The 14,952-nt window shown below is 37.0% G+C and overlaps 1 protein-coding gene across 6 annotated transcripts in view; it reads right to left on the bottom strand.

The window, feature by feature from the left end:
• The window catches only part of DTWD2 (DTW motif tRNA-uridine aminocarboxypropyltransferase 2), a 94,534-nt gene that overhangs the window by 59,328 nt on the left and 20,254 nt on the right, over positions 1-14,952 (bottom strand). For 5 of the 6 annotated variants that reach the window (XM_075021682.1, XM_075021677.1, XM_075021678.1 and 2 more), the window contains one exon: positions 1,712-1,802. In XM_075021682.1, the coding sequence (XP_074877783.1) occupies positions 1,712-1,802 (91 nt within the window). Of the gene's footprint in view, positions 1-1,711; positions 1,803-5,691; positions 5,770-14,952 lie in introns of those variants that run through there. The other variant, XM_075021681.1, reaches the window with a different exon arrangement.

Here is a 14,952-nt window from a genome sequence, read left to right as displayed (position 1 = left end):
TGGATTGTCTTCAAATACAGTGGTCTTCCAACACTACTTTATCATGTGAATTATCATTATGTAACATATACTAATGGAAAAGTTGCATCCCATTGTAACAGACAGCTGTTGCAATGGCTGATTAGTAAAAAGTGTAGATAGCCTTTCAGAAGGACACAGGAATGGTGTATGAAATCTAAAAAGAATCTGCAAACTTCTTCTAATACCTTCCACCAGGTGTAAGTAAATCAACACAATTCAAATGCCAGTTCAAAGTTCTCTGGCACATTTTTAAACTTCTTTTTTCCAGCAAGTGACTTAAGCATTGTGGCAGTACATGACCACCCCACCCCCCCCTCACCCCCTGCCAGGAAACAAAATGGAGGAGAGCAAAAAAACCCCAAACCCTAGAGGCTGTAGGTTGAAAATTGAACTGACCAATTGAGACATGCCAGGTACACCAATGGGGATTAAAATGACCACAGATCAGATTCGACAAGGGTATAAATGGGGTCCCACTGGAGGACATTTTGGGAATCAGTCCTCCTTGGAGCAGCGTGTCTGCAGTTGGGGACTCCCCCTTGGGTCGGGGCACCGCCCGAAGTAACTCCTGCAGGTTGAGAGCCCTCATCTTTTAGGTGAGTGATATGTGCATTTTGAGTCATCGTTTTAAATCTCAAGAATACTTAAGTCTGCTGTGTATACTAATTCCCCTTACATCATTGAGCCTGTGGTTTACAAATGCTACTGGAGTTCTAACTAACTTTTTACTTAAAGTAAAAAGAGGTTTTTTGTAACTTTACTTGTTACTGAGCTTTAACACCTGTTGCATTTGATTGTGCGTGCCTCTGTAACAAGCATATACTTAAGTACTTTGTAACAAGAAGTAACACAAAACAGTAACCTTATTATAAGTAGCCAATTAAAAATCACCAACTATGTCATGGCTTCTGTTTTGTTTCTCTATGAGAGAACACTTTTCTCTAACTTTCTCTTTTACATTCTGCTTAAGGTCCTTCAGACAAAGACTCTGCATGCTGATTGAGCTACTGTATAATGCTAAGTAAACAGCTGGACCAGAAGACTACAGGTTTCTGAACTTCACAGTCTAGTTTGTAGACCCACCATCTATCCAGACCTGTGTAACTGCAGTTCAACTTCTAAAACCCTTATGATCCACCACCATACTCCGTTGTCAAGAGACAAGAAAACATCAACATAAATTCTCCTACTAGGTAAACCAAAACATACTATTCTGAAGCTAAACTATAGTTTTTCATTGGCTAAACAGCTGAGTTCATCACTAAGATGAATTGCTTAATTCATAATTTTAACAGAACACTAACATCAATAAAAGACCACTGTTATAATTGAAATACTTTCCTCCCTGGATCAACTCTGAGTACCTCTGTAAGATACCATGTAAAGATTAATTCTTGCAATTTGTACCAAGGCAAGTAGACTTCAGATTCTAGCAGGGCTATTCAGATAAGAAAAGATGTCTTGCGTGCATGGAAGTTGCAGAAATAAGGTGTGGTTTGAGAAGATAAAAGAATTTAGAAGAACTGAATAAAAGATACAATAACTCAGGTGAACTGGCACTTCAATCACCAAGTTTAAAGGGAAAAATCAATCATTATATGATGTTAACAGCATAGCTGTTTCCTCTTGCCTACCATTTCCTGCATTAATATTCTAGCCAAACTCCAACAATTACCACAGCCTTACTCACCTCTGCTGGATGCTGAATTATATACAAGCAGGTGGAGACCTTTAGCGGATGTATTGGCAGGAATGGACATAAACACACCTTCTGAGGACGGCTACATGACAGAAGGGAGTGAGAGAAAAAAATAAAAGTAATCAGCTATTTATGAGAGACAGTATAAATATGTTGCACAAATACATACTGCATTCTAAGAGGCACACAAAGAACTTCCCCTTAGGACACAGTGTATTAAACATGATACAATTTTCTGTTTCGAAAAATAAAGAAGCAAGGTTTTCATTGAAATAGAGTTCTGAGAACAGTGTTCAGATCCTCACTGTGGTCTGGTTAGGATTAAAGCACTCTAAAAATCCTTTCGTCGTCTTCAAGAGAAGCAACTTACTAGTATCCATACCCCAAAAAGAGAAGTCTGTTACTGCTTTTCATGCCAAGTTAATGTTCCAACAGTTCAATAAAATATTATAATAGAATATATAAAATGTATAATTGATTTAATATTTATAACAGATTAATTACAGTAGAAAACTTTAGAAGTATACACAGACGAAACCCCAGACATTCTATATTTATGATTGGGTTCCTTTTTATAATTCCATCTATGCTAAAATATCTAGTAGACATCTAGTATGAAAACTAAAAAACTTTATCAGGAACTTCTAATTTAGGTCTCAAAAAAGAAAATAAAAATTATTTAAAATTCTTCGGTGTACTGCACGTAGCTATTAAAATGACTAGCAGAAGAACCATATCTAAAGAAATGAACTTAAATATCACTTGGCGTGAAACTCAAGAATAAACAAAAGCAAAGAATTAAGCTGAAAGTTATACATACAGTAATTGAAGTTGTTACACCAAAAACATGCATATACACACGCATGTGCACACACAGAAGTCACTATAGCTACTCACATATATTACTCAATAACTCAGAAAAAAGAAGGATTTCCTTAACAGTGAAGCTATTACCAATATTCACCACTTAAAATCATACCATCCCTGCAAACAAAGTCCTCTGAGCTTAAAAAATACAAAGTCAGGATTTTCAGCAGGATGCTAGGTATACTCGGAGCACAACTTCACCTGCATCCTCCTTGTAATCTTTATTGGTAACAGTTTATATGTTGGTCAACGTGAGTCAGTAAGCAATCACTGCAGTAGATGGAATTTACAGAAGTAAATTCTGAAGACAGGTCCAGATCAAGTTCGTTGTGAGCCCAGCTGACACTGCTCTTGCTTGTCTACAAGAGCACACACCCAGCCACGTGTACTAAGAAGTAACATGACAGTAATCCAAGCCAGTATAAGAGTTCCATAGTCAAACATTAGTACTTACTGATAAATGGCAACATTATAAAAAGGCAGTAACAACAGATAAGCTCCTCTCTAACAGCTGACAGGTTTTATTAATTTAAACCCCCTACTTCTAGCCCCAGCTACTAAGACACAGAGACTATTCCTTTCTCCATAGGGTATACAGTTAAAGGTTACCCAACGGTCTAAATCCAAAGTGCTGGGGAGAGTGTTGATGCAAGGGAAGGAATTGGTACTCATCAAAATAAGCACTAGAAAAAGTTTTTTAAAATATTTAGACTAAAAGGCCCATGGCAAAGAAATGAGCCTAATGACAAAATGGAAATTATTCTCATACGGTCTTCCAGTATACTGTTCCAGTGGCCTGCTGTCTGTCTTTCCTTCACACTTGTGCTGGCATTTTCCTGTTGCTAATCCTGCATAAATTTGGCACATTCTGTTGTATTAATGAAGAGGCTTTGAGCCTAAAATTAAGTATTCATTAATTTCATTATTCAGTAGGCTATTTCAGGCACCTTCACCATGAATGAACTGAAACCAACCTCACTTCCAGGTCTGGTGAGTCTAATTTCAGAAGTTCTCCAGCACTGTACCACCTTTACCAAAATTTTCTCATGTGTAACCAATTTAAACAGAAATTTCTGAAAACAGTTTTGTTAACAACCTGGAAGCAGCAAATATCCCTGGAGGCTGTTTGTTGCCTGTACCCCAATTGCTACATAGAAGCTTATCCTCTTTTTCATCATCAGATTTAGTGGGCACTCAATTTCATACTAAGTGCAATTCCTTAGTTTCTCCCCATTATTAAATGGCTGGTTTCACTAACAAGAGAATTTGTTAAAGTTCTCCCCATTATGGTGTTTTCAACTGAGGAGACATTAAGGCATGACAATCCACTACACAAAGCTGTTCTGAAACAGTTAGCTGGTGACTTCAATCCAAAGAGCTGCATTGTTCACTAGCTTTTAAAAGCAGACAGAAACAGTTTCCAGTGATTTCAGATCTCAGGGTGTTTAACTATAACAAAGTTGGCTAGATATAACTTACTTATTTTCAAATCTCCCTTTTGTATATGCTTTTTGCATTTTCCACATTTGCTTGGATTTTTCACAGGTAGTTTTTTAAAGCTTTGTTAACCTCACACACACACAAAAAAAAACCCAAACCAAAAAAGGAAATTACCCAGAAAGCAAGCATTTGCAAATAGTTATAGAATAAACTCTACCTATAATTTGATTTGTAGGGAGCAGAGCACAAACCATAACAAATAAAATACTTTCCAATGTAATTTAATTACTTACATATGTATGTACATTATTTAACTTTAAGCACCCAATTAGGTATGTAATTATGTTGAATACGTACTTTTACAACCCCATCCTGGGGGCACAAGACTTATTTCTGTACTTTCACATTGGTACCTAACGGTTATTGTGCCGAGACAAATCAAACATCATTCCTGCATGCAACTGATATTACCAGACTACATCAGTCAGATAGGAAGCACTGCATAACACTAGAAGTTCTGTTCCACCACCACAAAAGCTGCCTTTGCTCTGAGAAGGGCCACCTACGCAGAAAAGGCTTTTTGTCTTTTTCTTTTGTTTAAAGATTCTGCTACAGTCTTGTACTACATACTCAGCTGCTGTTACAGAAGAGTAGGGGCAGCACCAGGGAACTTATTTAATGATGAACATCAGTTTTCTCCCATTTCTGGAAATGAAAGTAGCAATCTGCTTCAGGCAGGAACAGTAGTATTAAGAATATTAAGGCAAAGGTTTGTGGGTGGGGATTAGGATTTGAAGGAGGATAGCTTTTACAGTATTATTCATCTGTATGCAATTTCACTACAGCTCAAAGCTATCCAGTGGCTTCTCACCTGTTTTTCAATACAGCACTTCTAGTTTAAAAACTTATGACAAAGTAACCTGCCACATTGGTGGACAAAAAAAAAAAAAAAAAAAAAAAAGAAAAGAAAAAATCATTCTATGTCTTGCAAAAGTGCTCCATATGCAAAAGACAGCCATGCACATCCACAGACTTCTCATAGCTTTCTTTCCATTATTCACATCTAAATTAATGATGTTTAGATTCAGAATAATATTTAATTTATTTTCCCAGCAGAACTGAATCTGAACAGTGCACTGTGCTGTACTGTGGTGTCAGGTTTAGTGCAATTACTAGTTTCGGGGCAGAGATATTCTAAAAGTGAATATGCAGCAGCCTGGAAAATAGTGAGCTAACGCTGAAACTCTTTCCAAGTCTCTGTATGATTTTCCTACAAATACAAATGTCCTCACTGGCTTCAGGACTAACTTTTACCATGTTACAACATGTCCAAAGGGCTTCTGAAATAGGCACCATTCTGGGAATGCAAATGAGTGTACTCTTACATATTCCGAAAACTAAAGAAGGTACTTCAAGGATTTAAACTCAAAGTAAGCAAAGAATAACACTGTTACAATTTCACGCTCAGCATTTGTAGACCTTTCTAGGGAAAGCTACAAAGAGGTTAAGTGTGCCAAACACGTGTTACAGAAACAATGCTTGCAATATTAAAATACAGAGGAAGCTGGTGTTTTTAAACTACTATCACTTGTGGCAACATTTTCATGTTCCAACACATATTGCCAAGGTCAAGCCCCAGACTCTGTATTTTCAAAGAAACACACCTGCCCAAACAGAAATGGCTGCTTCAAGTAAATTAGATTTCTCTACTGTTTAGGTCAAAACACCAAGGGTTTCAAGGTCAAAGCCCACCTGAGAAGTCTGGAAAAAAGCCACAAAGTTACTGTATGTTTGTTTTATACTAATGTTTTAATATGTGTTTTATATTAACACAAGTCCATTACACACATGCATTAAAACAACATTCAGAAGTTTTACAAAGCTGTGTTGGAAGTTTAAAGGCACAAGCCCATACATTTTATAAAATTTGAGAACAAATGTTATTTTTGCTTATGTTAAAGGACAAATACAAATCAAAAATGGTTTTAAAATTAATTTTGTATCCTCCACCTTAACCACTACAGCTATAGAAGGACCTTAAAAGAATGAGTGGATTAACTTAAACACAGATAAACATAAAATGATGCACTTAAAAATAAACAATCCTAACACACCATACAGAAAAACCCCAGGGTCTGAAGTTAATATGGCATGACATTCAGGAGTTAAGACCATAAAGTTTAACAGTTTAACAGATAAACAGTTCTGTGAAAATAGTAGTTTAATGCCCAGCAGTTCTCAAAAATGCAGATCAGATATTAAGTGTTACCAGGAAAGGATGAAAGAATTAAACAGGGAACTTTATTACGCCACTACCTAAACCTCCAGTTTGCACTCCAAGTGCAAAAACAGGCTGGAGAAGCCAGGTCAGAATCAAATATGAGGCGTAATTCCTCATTCCAAGGGCCACAGATCTCCTTGCTGACCAGTGCTGTGGATAGAAGAACTTTACATGGGTTCAAGGGAAACTAGAAAAATCTGTGAAATAAAAATCCATCAGATATGGAAGCACCACCACTGAAGGTACAAAGCCACAGCCAATGCAGAAAGTCCCCTGAGCTAAAGGCAGTTGGAGAAGGAAGTATCAGCACATACTTAACCGTTCTTCTTTAGACATACGTATACACTCATTACAACATCTGTTCATGGCTGGTGACAGCACGCTGTGCAAATGGATCTTTGATATGCTCTAGTATGGCCATTCTTCTATCCTCAGTCATTCTGCACAATTTAAAATGAATGTATACAATGCCAATTGCAGTGGCTTGTGATTACCTAGCGGTATTTATTTATTTTCTGTATTTTAGCTCTAAAATTTGGCTGTACGTACTTCTGCATTTCGCTGGGTAAAATCTTACAGCTCCTTTGGGGTAGCCTTCTGTAACTGACAGGACTTACTATCATCTTAAAAAGAATTTGCTGGGTATGTTACATTTCTGCTTTTCCTCACCTGATGGCTACACAGTATGGGACCTGATGTAATTGCCACAACTTTAATGGAAGATAGGAAGCCATCCCTATTAAATGAAAACCTCTGTCTTTTGTGCTTAACAAAAGTGAAATACTGGATTACCTCTAGATGGCTGAGGCTCATCTGGCAAACCCAGGGCCAGTGCAGCCAGAAGGAAGATTTGGTATTCCCTGTAGCTCTGCTGATAATAAGCATAGATCCTGCAAGAAAAGCCAAACTGGCATGGCCACCAGCTGAACTGTACATTAAAGACAGGCCTAAAGCTCACTCTGGCTAAGTTTACACAGTAGACTTGAGATTTCTGAAAGCTTGCCCATCCTCTGATCCCAGTAAACATGAGCCAGATTTAAACTAGAAACTCCACAGCTGATGTCCCAAATATACAAGCTCTGCTGATCTGCTTTGTTAACTGAAGTTCACACATACTTTTAAACTACTGAGTAAGAGGGAAACTGTGAACTATAGTACTGAAATAAATGAAGGAATTACTTGGAGTTCTCCCTCTTCTTTTGTTTTAAAATTGAACAGGATGAGCCAATTGAATCATTACCACTGCTTCGATTATTATAAACTGCCCTTATTTTCTCAGTAGCAGGTAGTTTGTAGGTAAAGTGGCTGGGCAATTTTAAGGCACTACAAGATGGCTGTGTAACATTACCATGTAAATATTTTTCACCGTTGCAGTGCTAGTAGTCCTTCAGTCTCGTGTTCAGTTACCCTGGAGCACAGAAATAACAAAATATCATCCCTGCCACACTTCAGATTTAATGATAAAATTCATGGTCACAATATTGTGTTGTTTTAACTCTCCTGCTTGCATTACTATACATTTAAGATGTCTATTACTATGCTCACAACCATTCAAATCAACTAACCTACAGAAGACTCCCACAGACAAGATCAAGAAATAAGAACTTATCAGAAGTAAAATGCAATAGAAGCTTATCCTTTTTTAGCCTCAGTTTTCTGATTACATGCCTACCAGCTCTTCAATTTCTCTTTAAAGTAAGTTTTGGAAAGCTATCTTTCTGAGAAGTGCTACAGCTCTCATGAAATGCAGAGAAACTCAAGGAGCCATCAACACTGTTTAGGTTTCTTCTAGGTTTATTTTGAACATTATTTATTAAAAAAAAAAATTCCAAGCCTTAGTTTAATGGTGTTTCCTGAAAAAAAACAGGCATAGAAGATTATTCTGACTCCATCATGTTCCAGCTTCCATCCTTTCCTCCAGTCTCTTTCAAAAGACTTTGGAACCCACTGGTCACAAGGCATAAAAATTTAAAATTTTATTTTTACAAACTTCAGTAAGAGTTAACAGCCACATAAATTAAAAACCAGGATCAGAAACACAGGTGGAGGGACTACTGAGAACAATCAACAAAGCACTTCCTTTTCCACTAGGTAACCTGTATAGAACCAGCTTCCTGGCAAGAAAAAAGGAAAAAAAAAAAAAAAAAAAAGACGCATAATGCTGAGGTTTTGCTTCCCATGAGAAGTTAAAAATAAATGAAACAGGTGTATGGCTTTGTTTTGTTGGTTTGGTTTTGTTGTTTTTTTTTAAATGGTGCAGCCAGTGAATTTCATAGAACATATCCCAGTTTCCTGAGTAAAACAATACATTTAAATGGAGAGGCATCTAATACAAACCATAATGAAAATTATTTGCATCTTTTGAATTTCAAATTTATAACTTAATGGGTGATTAATTATATATGTGTATTAATTAATAAAACAACTTTCAAAAATTGTGATGTTATCTACTGATTAGTCAACCTGCATTCCTGGACAAATCACACAAATACTCCTCTTCATCCCCAGCTCCTCAACCTCTTCATCAGCTCTAGAAGCATTTAAAGAGCACAAGACTATTCTGCTAACCTCTGTAAAAAAATGCACAGAAAAGATATTCTATCCAAAGAAAAGATCACACACAACAGGAGAAAAACTATTTCCATGTTACCCACCAACAGGCATCAACTACTTTGCAAACAAACTGCCTTTAGGTGTAAAGAGGTAAATTTTCAAAGAAATTTCACAGCTATCCTGCACAAAGGTTTTTGTACTCTGTTTTCAATACAATTACAGACAGCAACTTCAAGCGATCTGACACAGGAATAAATTAACTCGGCTGATCAGAAATATGGAATACTTGTTCTAATTCATACAAAAGCTCTACCACTGTACCATGAGAGAGCTCTGAAGTCATTTAGTGTCTTCCAATTTTGTGGAAGATCATTTTCCAATGCACAGGGAATATGAACTGTGCTAATGAGCTAGAGGCACCGAGTTTGAATATCAGGACTCTGTATAATGTCTACAAATATCAGCTTCCTCCTTTCATTGCTCTGGAGTGCTAGGAAGAAACAGAGAAGCATCCTCCTAGAAACACACATTTAGGGCACTATCAGACTGGATCAATTCAAACCTACAATGTATTCTGTTACAAGTTTCAAAACTTTTCCATCTAGTTCCAGGAAAAGCCACTGCAGCACTACATTTTAAATTCATTAAAATATACCAGACTAAGCTTAGCATTTTGTACCAGAAGAGATTCAAGGCAGTACCACGAAATTCCAAACCTACACGACTATAAAAGTGACCAATTAAATACAGGTTACCATTGTATTTGACAAGTTAGTTTCCAGCAGACTTTTCTGATATTTGTATATTTGACACAACGTAGCATCTGTTCTTCTTGCCACAAGACGCTAACAACACAGCATGCTTGGTCACAGTATAAGGAGGCATGATATACAACAGAGGCACTCAAAAAGCAATACAAAATTTTTAGACAAAAACTGCCTTTGAAACAACCTAATATTCCACCACTGGAACTATAGTGGGCAGGGGATGCAGCAATGGGAGAAGGCAATGGGATGGGTTCAGAAATACATCAAAGAAGAGGTATATAAAGAGGTTCAGAAAGGAGGATGAAGGAGTGGAGCCAACTCCCTGCCTCTAAACAAGGCATGCACTACTGCTGAGCAGCTAAGAGATCACAGCACTATTTCCTAGCATTCAGATTCCCTTGGCACCAGCTCTTGGCAGTTCTCCTGCTCCTATGTGTTATGGTGAGAAGATACATCCCCTTGTTCTTCTTTCCATTTTCCACTTCACTCTCAGCAATATGGGCTACAACCCTCCTGACCAAAACCCTGATTATGTTTTCCATCATATTCAATCAAGACTTCTCCATCAATTTGAAAACTATCACTCTCTTGCAAATTTGAAACAATCAATGGACTTTAGAAAACCCAAATAAGGAATAAGGCAGTTAATTGACAGAGGCATCGAGCAATGCCAGAAGAGTAAGTTCAAAGGAAACACCTATTGGCATCTGTTTCATGAATAGCTACATTGTACATCTCACATGAACATGGGAACAAAAAATTCACAGCAGGAAAAAAGGTATCCATCATCAAGAGCTATTGAAGCATGAAGATATGCCATTTGACTCAGAAAAATCCCAGAACCAGTATTCCTATCAGCCACAGAATATCACTGTACAGTTGCTCTGAGTTTATGCTGATCCCCAGGCACCTGTCACTCACCACTATTCAACTCTCCACCACACGAAGCTCGGGTCTGACCCATTTGTTCTCAGTATAGTTTACTGGCACAAATCACTATTTAAAAGAATACAGCTGTAAGGCCATGCGCACGCAGCTCTCAGATATCTTTCAGTCTTCATCGGCACGATAACCATGAGTGCATGTTTTACTGTTACTGAACAACAACACAAACAAGTTGTTGAGCCACACATCTCAAAAGAAATGAAGCAACAGACCATATCCAGCTCCTACGCTCAGCAGAAGAAGATGAAGTTCAGCAAAATAAGTGGTCAGAACAAGAGCACAGACTATACATGGTCCCATTTTAACATTTACTTTCAGAGTAACCCAGTACATTTCAGGAACTATGTCCTGAGCTCTTACTGGGGAAAAAAAAAAAAAAAAAAAAAAGTGACAAAATGTATCTCAAAAAGCAAAATCACCAAAACTATCCTCAGTGCAAGTCTTAAAGAAGCTGTTGTGTTAGTGCTGGTTTTGAGCTTGGAGTTTTCTGTTGTTGACATCCAACCACTGGAAATGGGATTTACATTACCAACTCATTTCTTTTTCAGCACCAAGCAGCTATCAATTTGTAATGATTTTCAGCCAAAGCTCAACTCGTCTGGATTTGAACAACTGTAGCAAAACATTTGAAAAGCGCTACTTACAGAGATTACACGATGTTATTGTTCCTGGATTTAAGACTAAAACTGGACAAAAAAAGGCAACTCTCTGGAGGTAAGGGATGGAAGCAGTCATTTATTTCATGACAAGATCAGAGTTCTCATTAAGGAGAACATTCCTGTCTTTTGGAAAATTACACCAACTAGTATGTTTCTTGAAAAATTAGGCAAATAAGTAAACATACATCATAGTTTTCTTTCCAGAAAATGTGTCTTTGTAAAAATATCTAAAACTAGTAAAGAAAAAACCTTCCCTTTCAAATGTTTGGTAGTTGATGTATCATTCCAAACTTCCCTTCTATTTTGCATTATCATATTTTTCACAGTGGCTTTGAACACTAAGTAAATAGTACAATAGACTTTTTTTTAAATTTATTATTATTATTATGTATTATTATTATTGAAGAGATAGTTGTACCTAGAGAATTACCACTTAAGGGTGAAGTGGCTTTTATGGAGAAGTTTATAACACTACAGTAACAGGCAATTACATCAGAAATATTCTAAATTAATTTGGACATTTCCTTTAGACTTTGATGTTACAATGGAAGGTAATAGGTTACCCAACAAAATTAGTAGATATGTTAGTAAAGCACCTGTATGAATGCTGTATGTTAAGTGTAAGCTGTCCTCAAGGAGTGTTCTTTTACATACTTTCATGCTGAAGGTATACAGATAAAAAACAATATATTCCAGAAATGCGGACAAGGTCCATACTGCCTTCGCTAAAGGCTCTAAGTTATGCAGTGTTCTCACATGACCATTTCCCAAGGCAAATAATCTTTTTGCCTGACCAATTAAGTCATAAAGGACAAACAGGTAAGTTTGGGGATTTTTTAGCCTGGAATGTTCATGGCAGCTTACAGTGCTAATCTGAACATAATAAAACCAACAAATATATTCCAATGCTATAAAAGAGAAAAGATACAAAGAAGAAAATATATCCACCCTGTATATTTTCCTAACTTATTATATGTAAGCAGACATTGGCAGGCAGCTTTCCTTGCAAATAACTGCAATTAACAAATCAATAGGAGAACACTCTTTCAACTATTTCAACTGTTTACATTAAAGTTGGCTGTGGTTTCCACTGTAACTAATAGGAGTAAATAAAAAAATAGCATTTAGTTTATGCAGCACTGCAGTCATTACAGAAAGGCCAGGAAAGCCAAGAACTAATGAGCCTGAGTTTGTTGACATTTTCATGCATCTTGGCTCTACAGTCTGGCAGAATAGCTGGCACTCTGACAAGCTTGATGCCAGACAGTTAACAGAGCTTTAAATTTGTTGAAGAAGGTGAAGTTGTAATAGCATTTAAAGCAAGCCATTGAGACATTAAGATTAAGAAGTTAAACTGAAGTTTTACATTGCCAGCTTTATAATTCTGAATCTGTCTCAGTTTAGAGGCTGTCACAAGAACAGACAAACCAGAAAAATTCTGTAACCAAAGAATTCTTGCAGAAAAGCTCAGAATTTCCTGGGGAACTAGGAACCAACCAATTCAAGAAAGAAAAAGAAAAAAAAAAAAAATCCAACAATACAGAATCAGCCACTCCATTTTTTCATCCATTTGTATATATGCAGAGAACACTCCAGTTAATAGCATAAAATAAAAACAGAAGTATATTTTTAAAGAGCATATGCAGTTCCTAAATTAATGCTTCCTAAGTTAAATGAGGTCTGTGAATATCATTGGCTGAAGATAATTTTTTTTGCAACACTACAGAAATACATTTGTTTGAACGTTTGCTTCAAACTGAAGAGTTGTGTTTCCCCAAATGCTTGTTATTGTTTTAGCCTTTGAAATAATAATTAAAAAATGAGAAACTGTGCCTTTGGTTTTATGTGATAAAGCTCAGTCCAGCTATGGTTTATTTAAGTTGACATGCAGCTTGTTTAAAAGATGGTTAAGAAGTGCCTACATCTGAAAATGCTGCACCAAGCCATTTCCAACATAAGAATACAAAATGCTTATAAAAATAAAGACTGTCAAAGAGACTCTCTTGAAGTTTTCATTTCTAACACTTCCTTAATTTATATCTCTCCACGAATTTTAACTGAAAAGACACAGAATCTGAACTTTGTGTAGATAGGATTTTACGAACTCCAGTTACACAATCTGACCTATTTTCCTGTCTAAAGACTTATACATGAAAAAAGAGAAAAGGTGTGAGCAGTTACTTGACTAGAATTAGAGTTGTTGCCTATTTACCTGCAATGACATCATGTATTAGGAAGGTCTGTCCTAACGTGGCCCAAAATATTTCTATTATTTTATTTTCTTGACTAAAACTGAAAATAAAAAGCTGAAAACTATCTTAAAACCATGGACTGGAACAGGGCAGAGAGCACTAAGCTATAAAACAGTCCAGAGAAGCAAAAATGGTCATAACATAGAAAGTACCTGCTGTGTGACTTCCCTACCAAGGGCTACTAAGCCAAAACCCAACGTGGGCTACTCCTGCCATGCAGTGGGTGCCCTCACCAGGCAGCACCCAGCCGTCCACTACCACTGTCAGGCTGCACTATGCCTGCAGCACCCCACTCCCGCACCTGCTCCTCAGCCACTCCAATTTCAGCAAACTTCAAAATAAAAAATTCCATTCAATAATAAATTTTATTTAATATTGTGGTGTAGCATTTTAGCAAGCATTAATACACTCACTAGCAATTACTATTTTTAGCAGTATTTCAGCTTCTGTTTAGGTTAGCAACAGATAATTATCTAAGTATTAATTGTATATTTACACAATTACTCACAAATTTTATTAATTTTTATACAGATTTGCAAGACAAATCAGTCCAGTGCATTGCTAACGTGTACCTCCACACGCAAGAACACACATAACTGATAAATCAGAGAAGCAGTAGCACAGCTTAAGGGAAGTTTGCTTCTGCCTCCTACTCAGCCTGTTTTCAGCAGAACTGTAGGGTTCTTCCAAAGCAATAAAAACCACCAGACAGAACTCAACACTGATTCTCTGCTGGCACCAAGCTTTCATTACAATCCAGAAGAGCACCAAAAATATATTACACATGCAACTTGGAATTCTGTACAGCAGATTACCTCTTCCAACCTGCCAGGACTAGCGGGCAGACTTGTCTTGTAGGCTTGCTAGACCCCTCCATGTCTGCCCAAAGGGCCTCCCTGAGGAGGACTCTCAGAAATTGTGGCTAATCAGCCCTTCTCTCCCTCTCCTTCTCAGTCTGGTACCCTGGCATGAAGAAACACAGGCTCTTTTGCACCCCATGTGGAATAAAGGGTCATAGTGAACATTGCAGTGAGGCAGGGGAAAGGCAGCTTGAGAAACTAAGGGATTAAGACAGTGCTAGCTGGAGCTAGTGACAGTGTATTTCAGCTGCATTCATTGGTTCAAATAGCAACTGAAGCTGCGTAAATGAGGTCTACAAATCTGTAGTTAAACTACCTAAAAGCCTCATGCATTATTGTTTTGTTATTGTTGGTTTCTTGATTAAAAAAGCATAATTACAACTTGTCATTAAGGGTACCCTTGCAAGAATCTATGCAAGAATAAAAAATTCTAACACTGACTTTCCATGTCACAGTTTGTGAAGTTTTTCAGTTTTGATTTGAAGTTAAAATTACATCCACAGCATTCTCTTGTTCCAAAAACACAGACCAAGTATCAACAAAACTGACTTTTCTAACTCCACATAAGCAACAGGTCTTTTATTATTTGGAAATTAAGTCTACCTATG

Source organism: Buteo buteo, chromosome Z (assembly GCF_964188355.1).
Source record: "Buteo buteo chromosome Z, bButBut1.hap1.1, whole genome shotgun sequence".
In the NCBI taxonomy this organism is placed as follows: Eukaryota; Metazoa; Chordata; class Aves; order Accipitriformes; family Accipitridae; genus Buteo; species Buteo buteo.
Note: the sequence above shows the minus strand (reverse complement) of the source record. Positions and strands in the feature narration are given on the sequence as shown.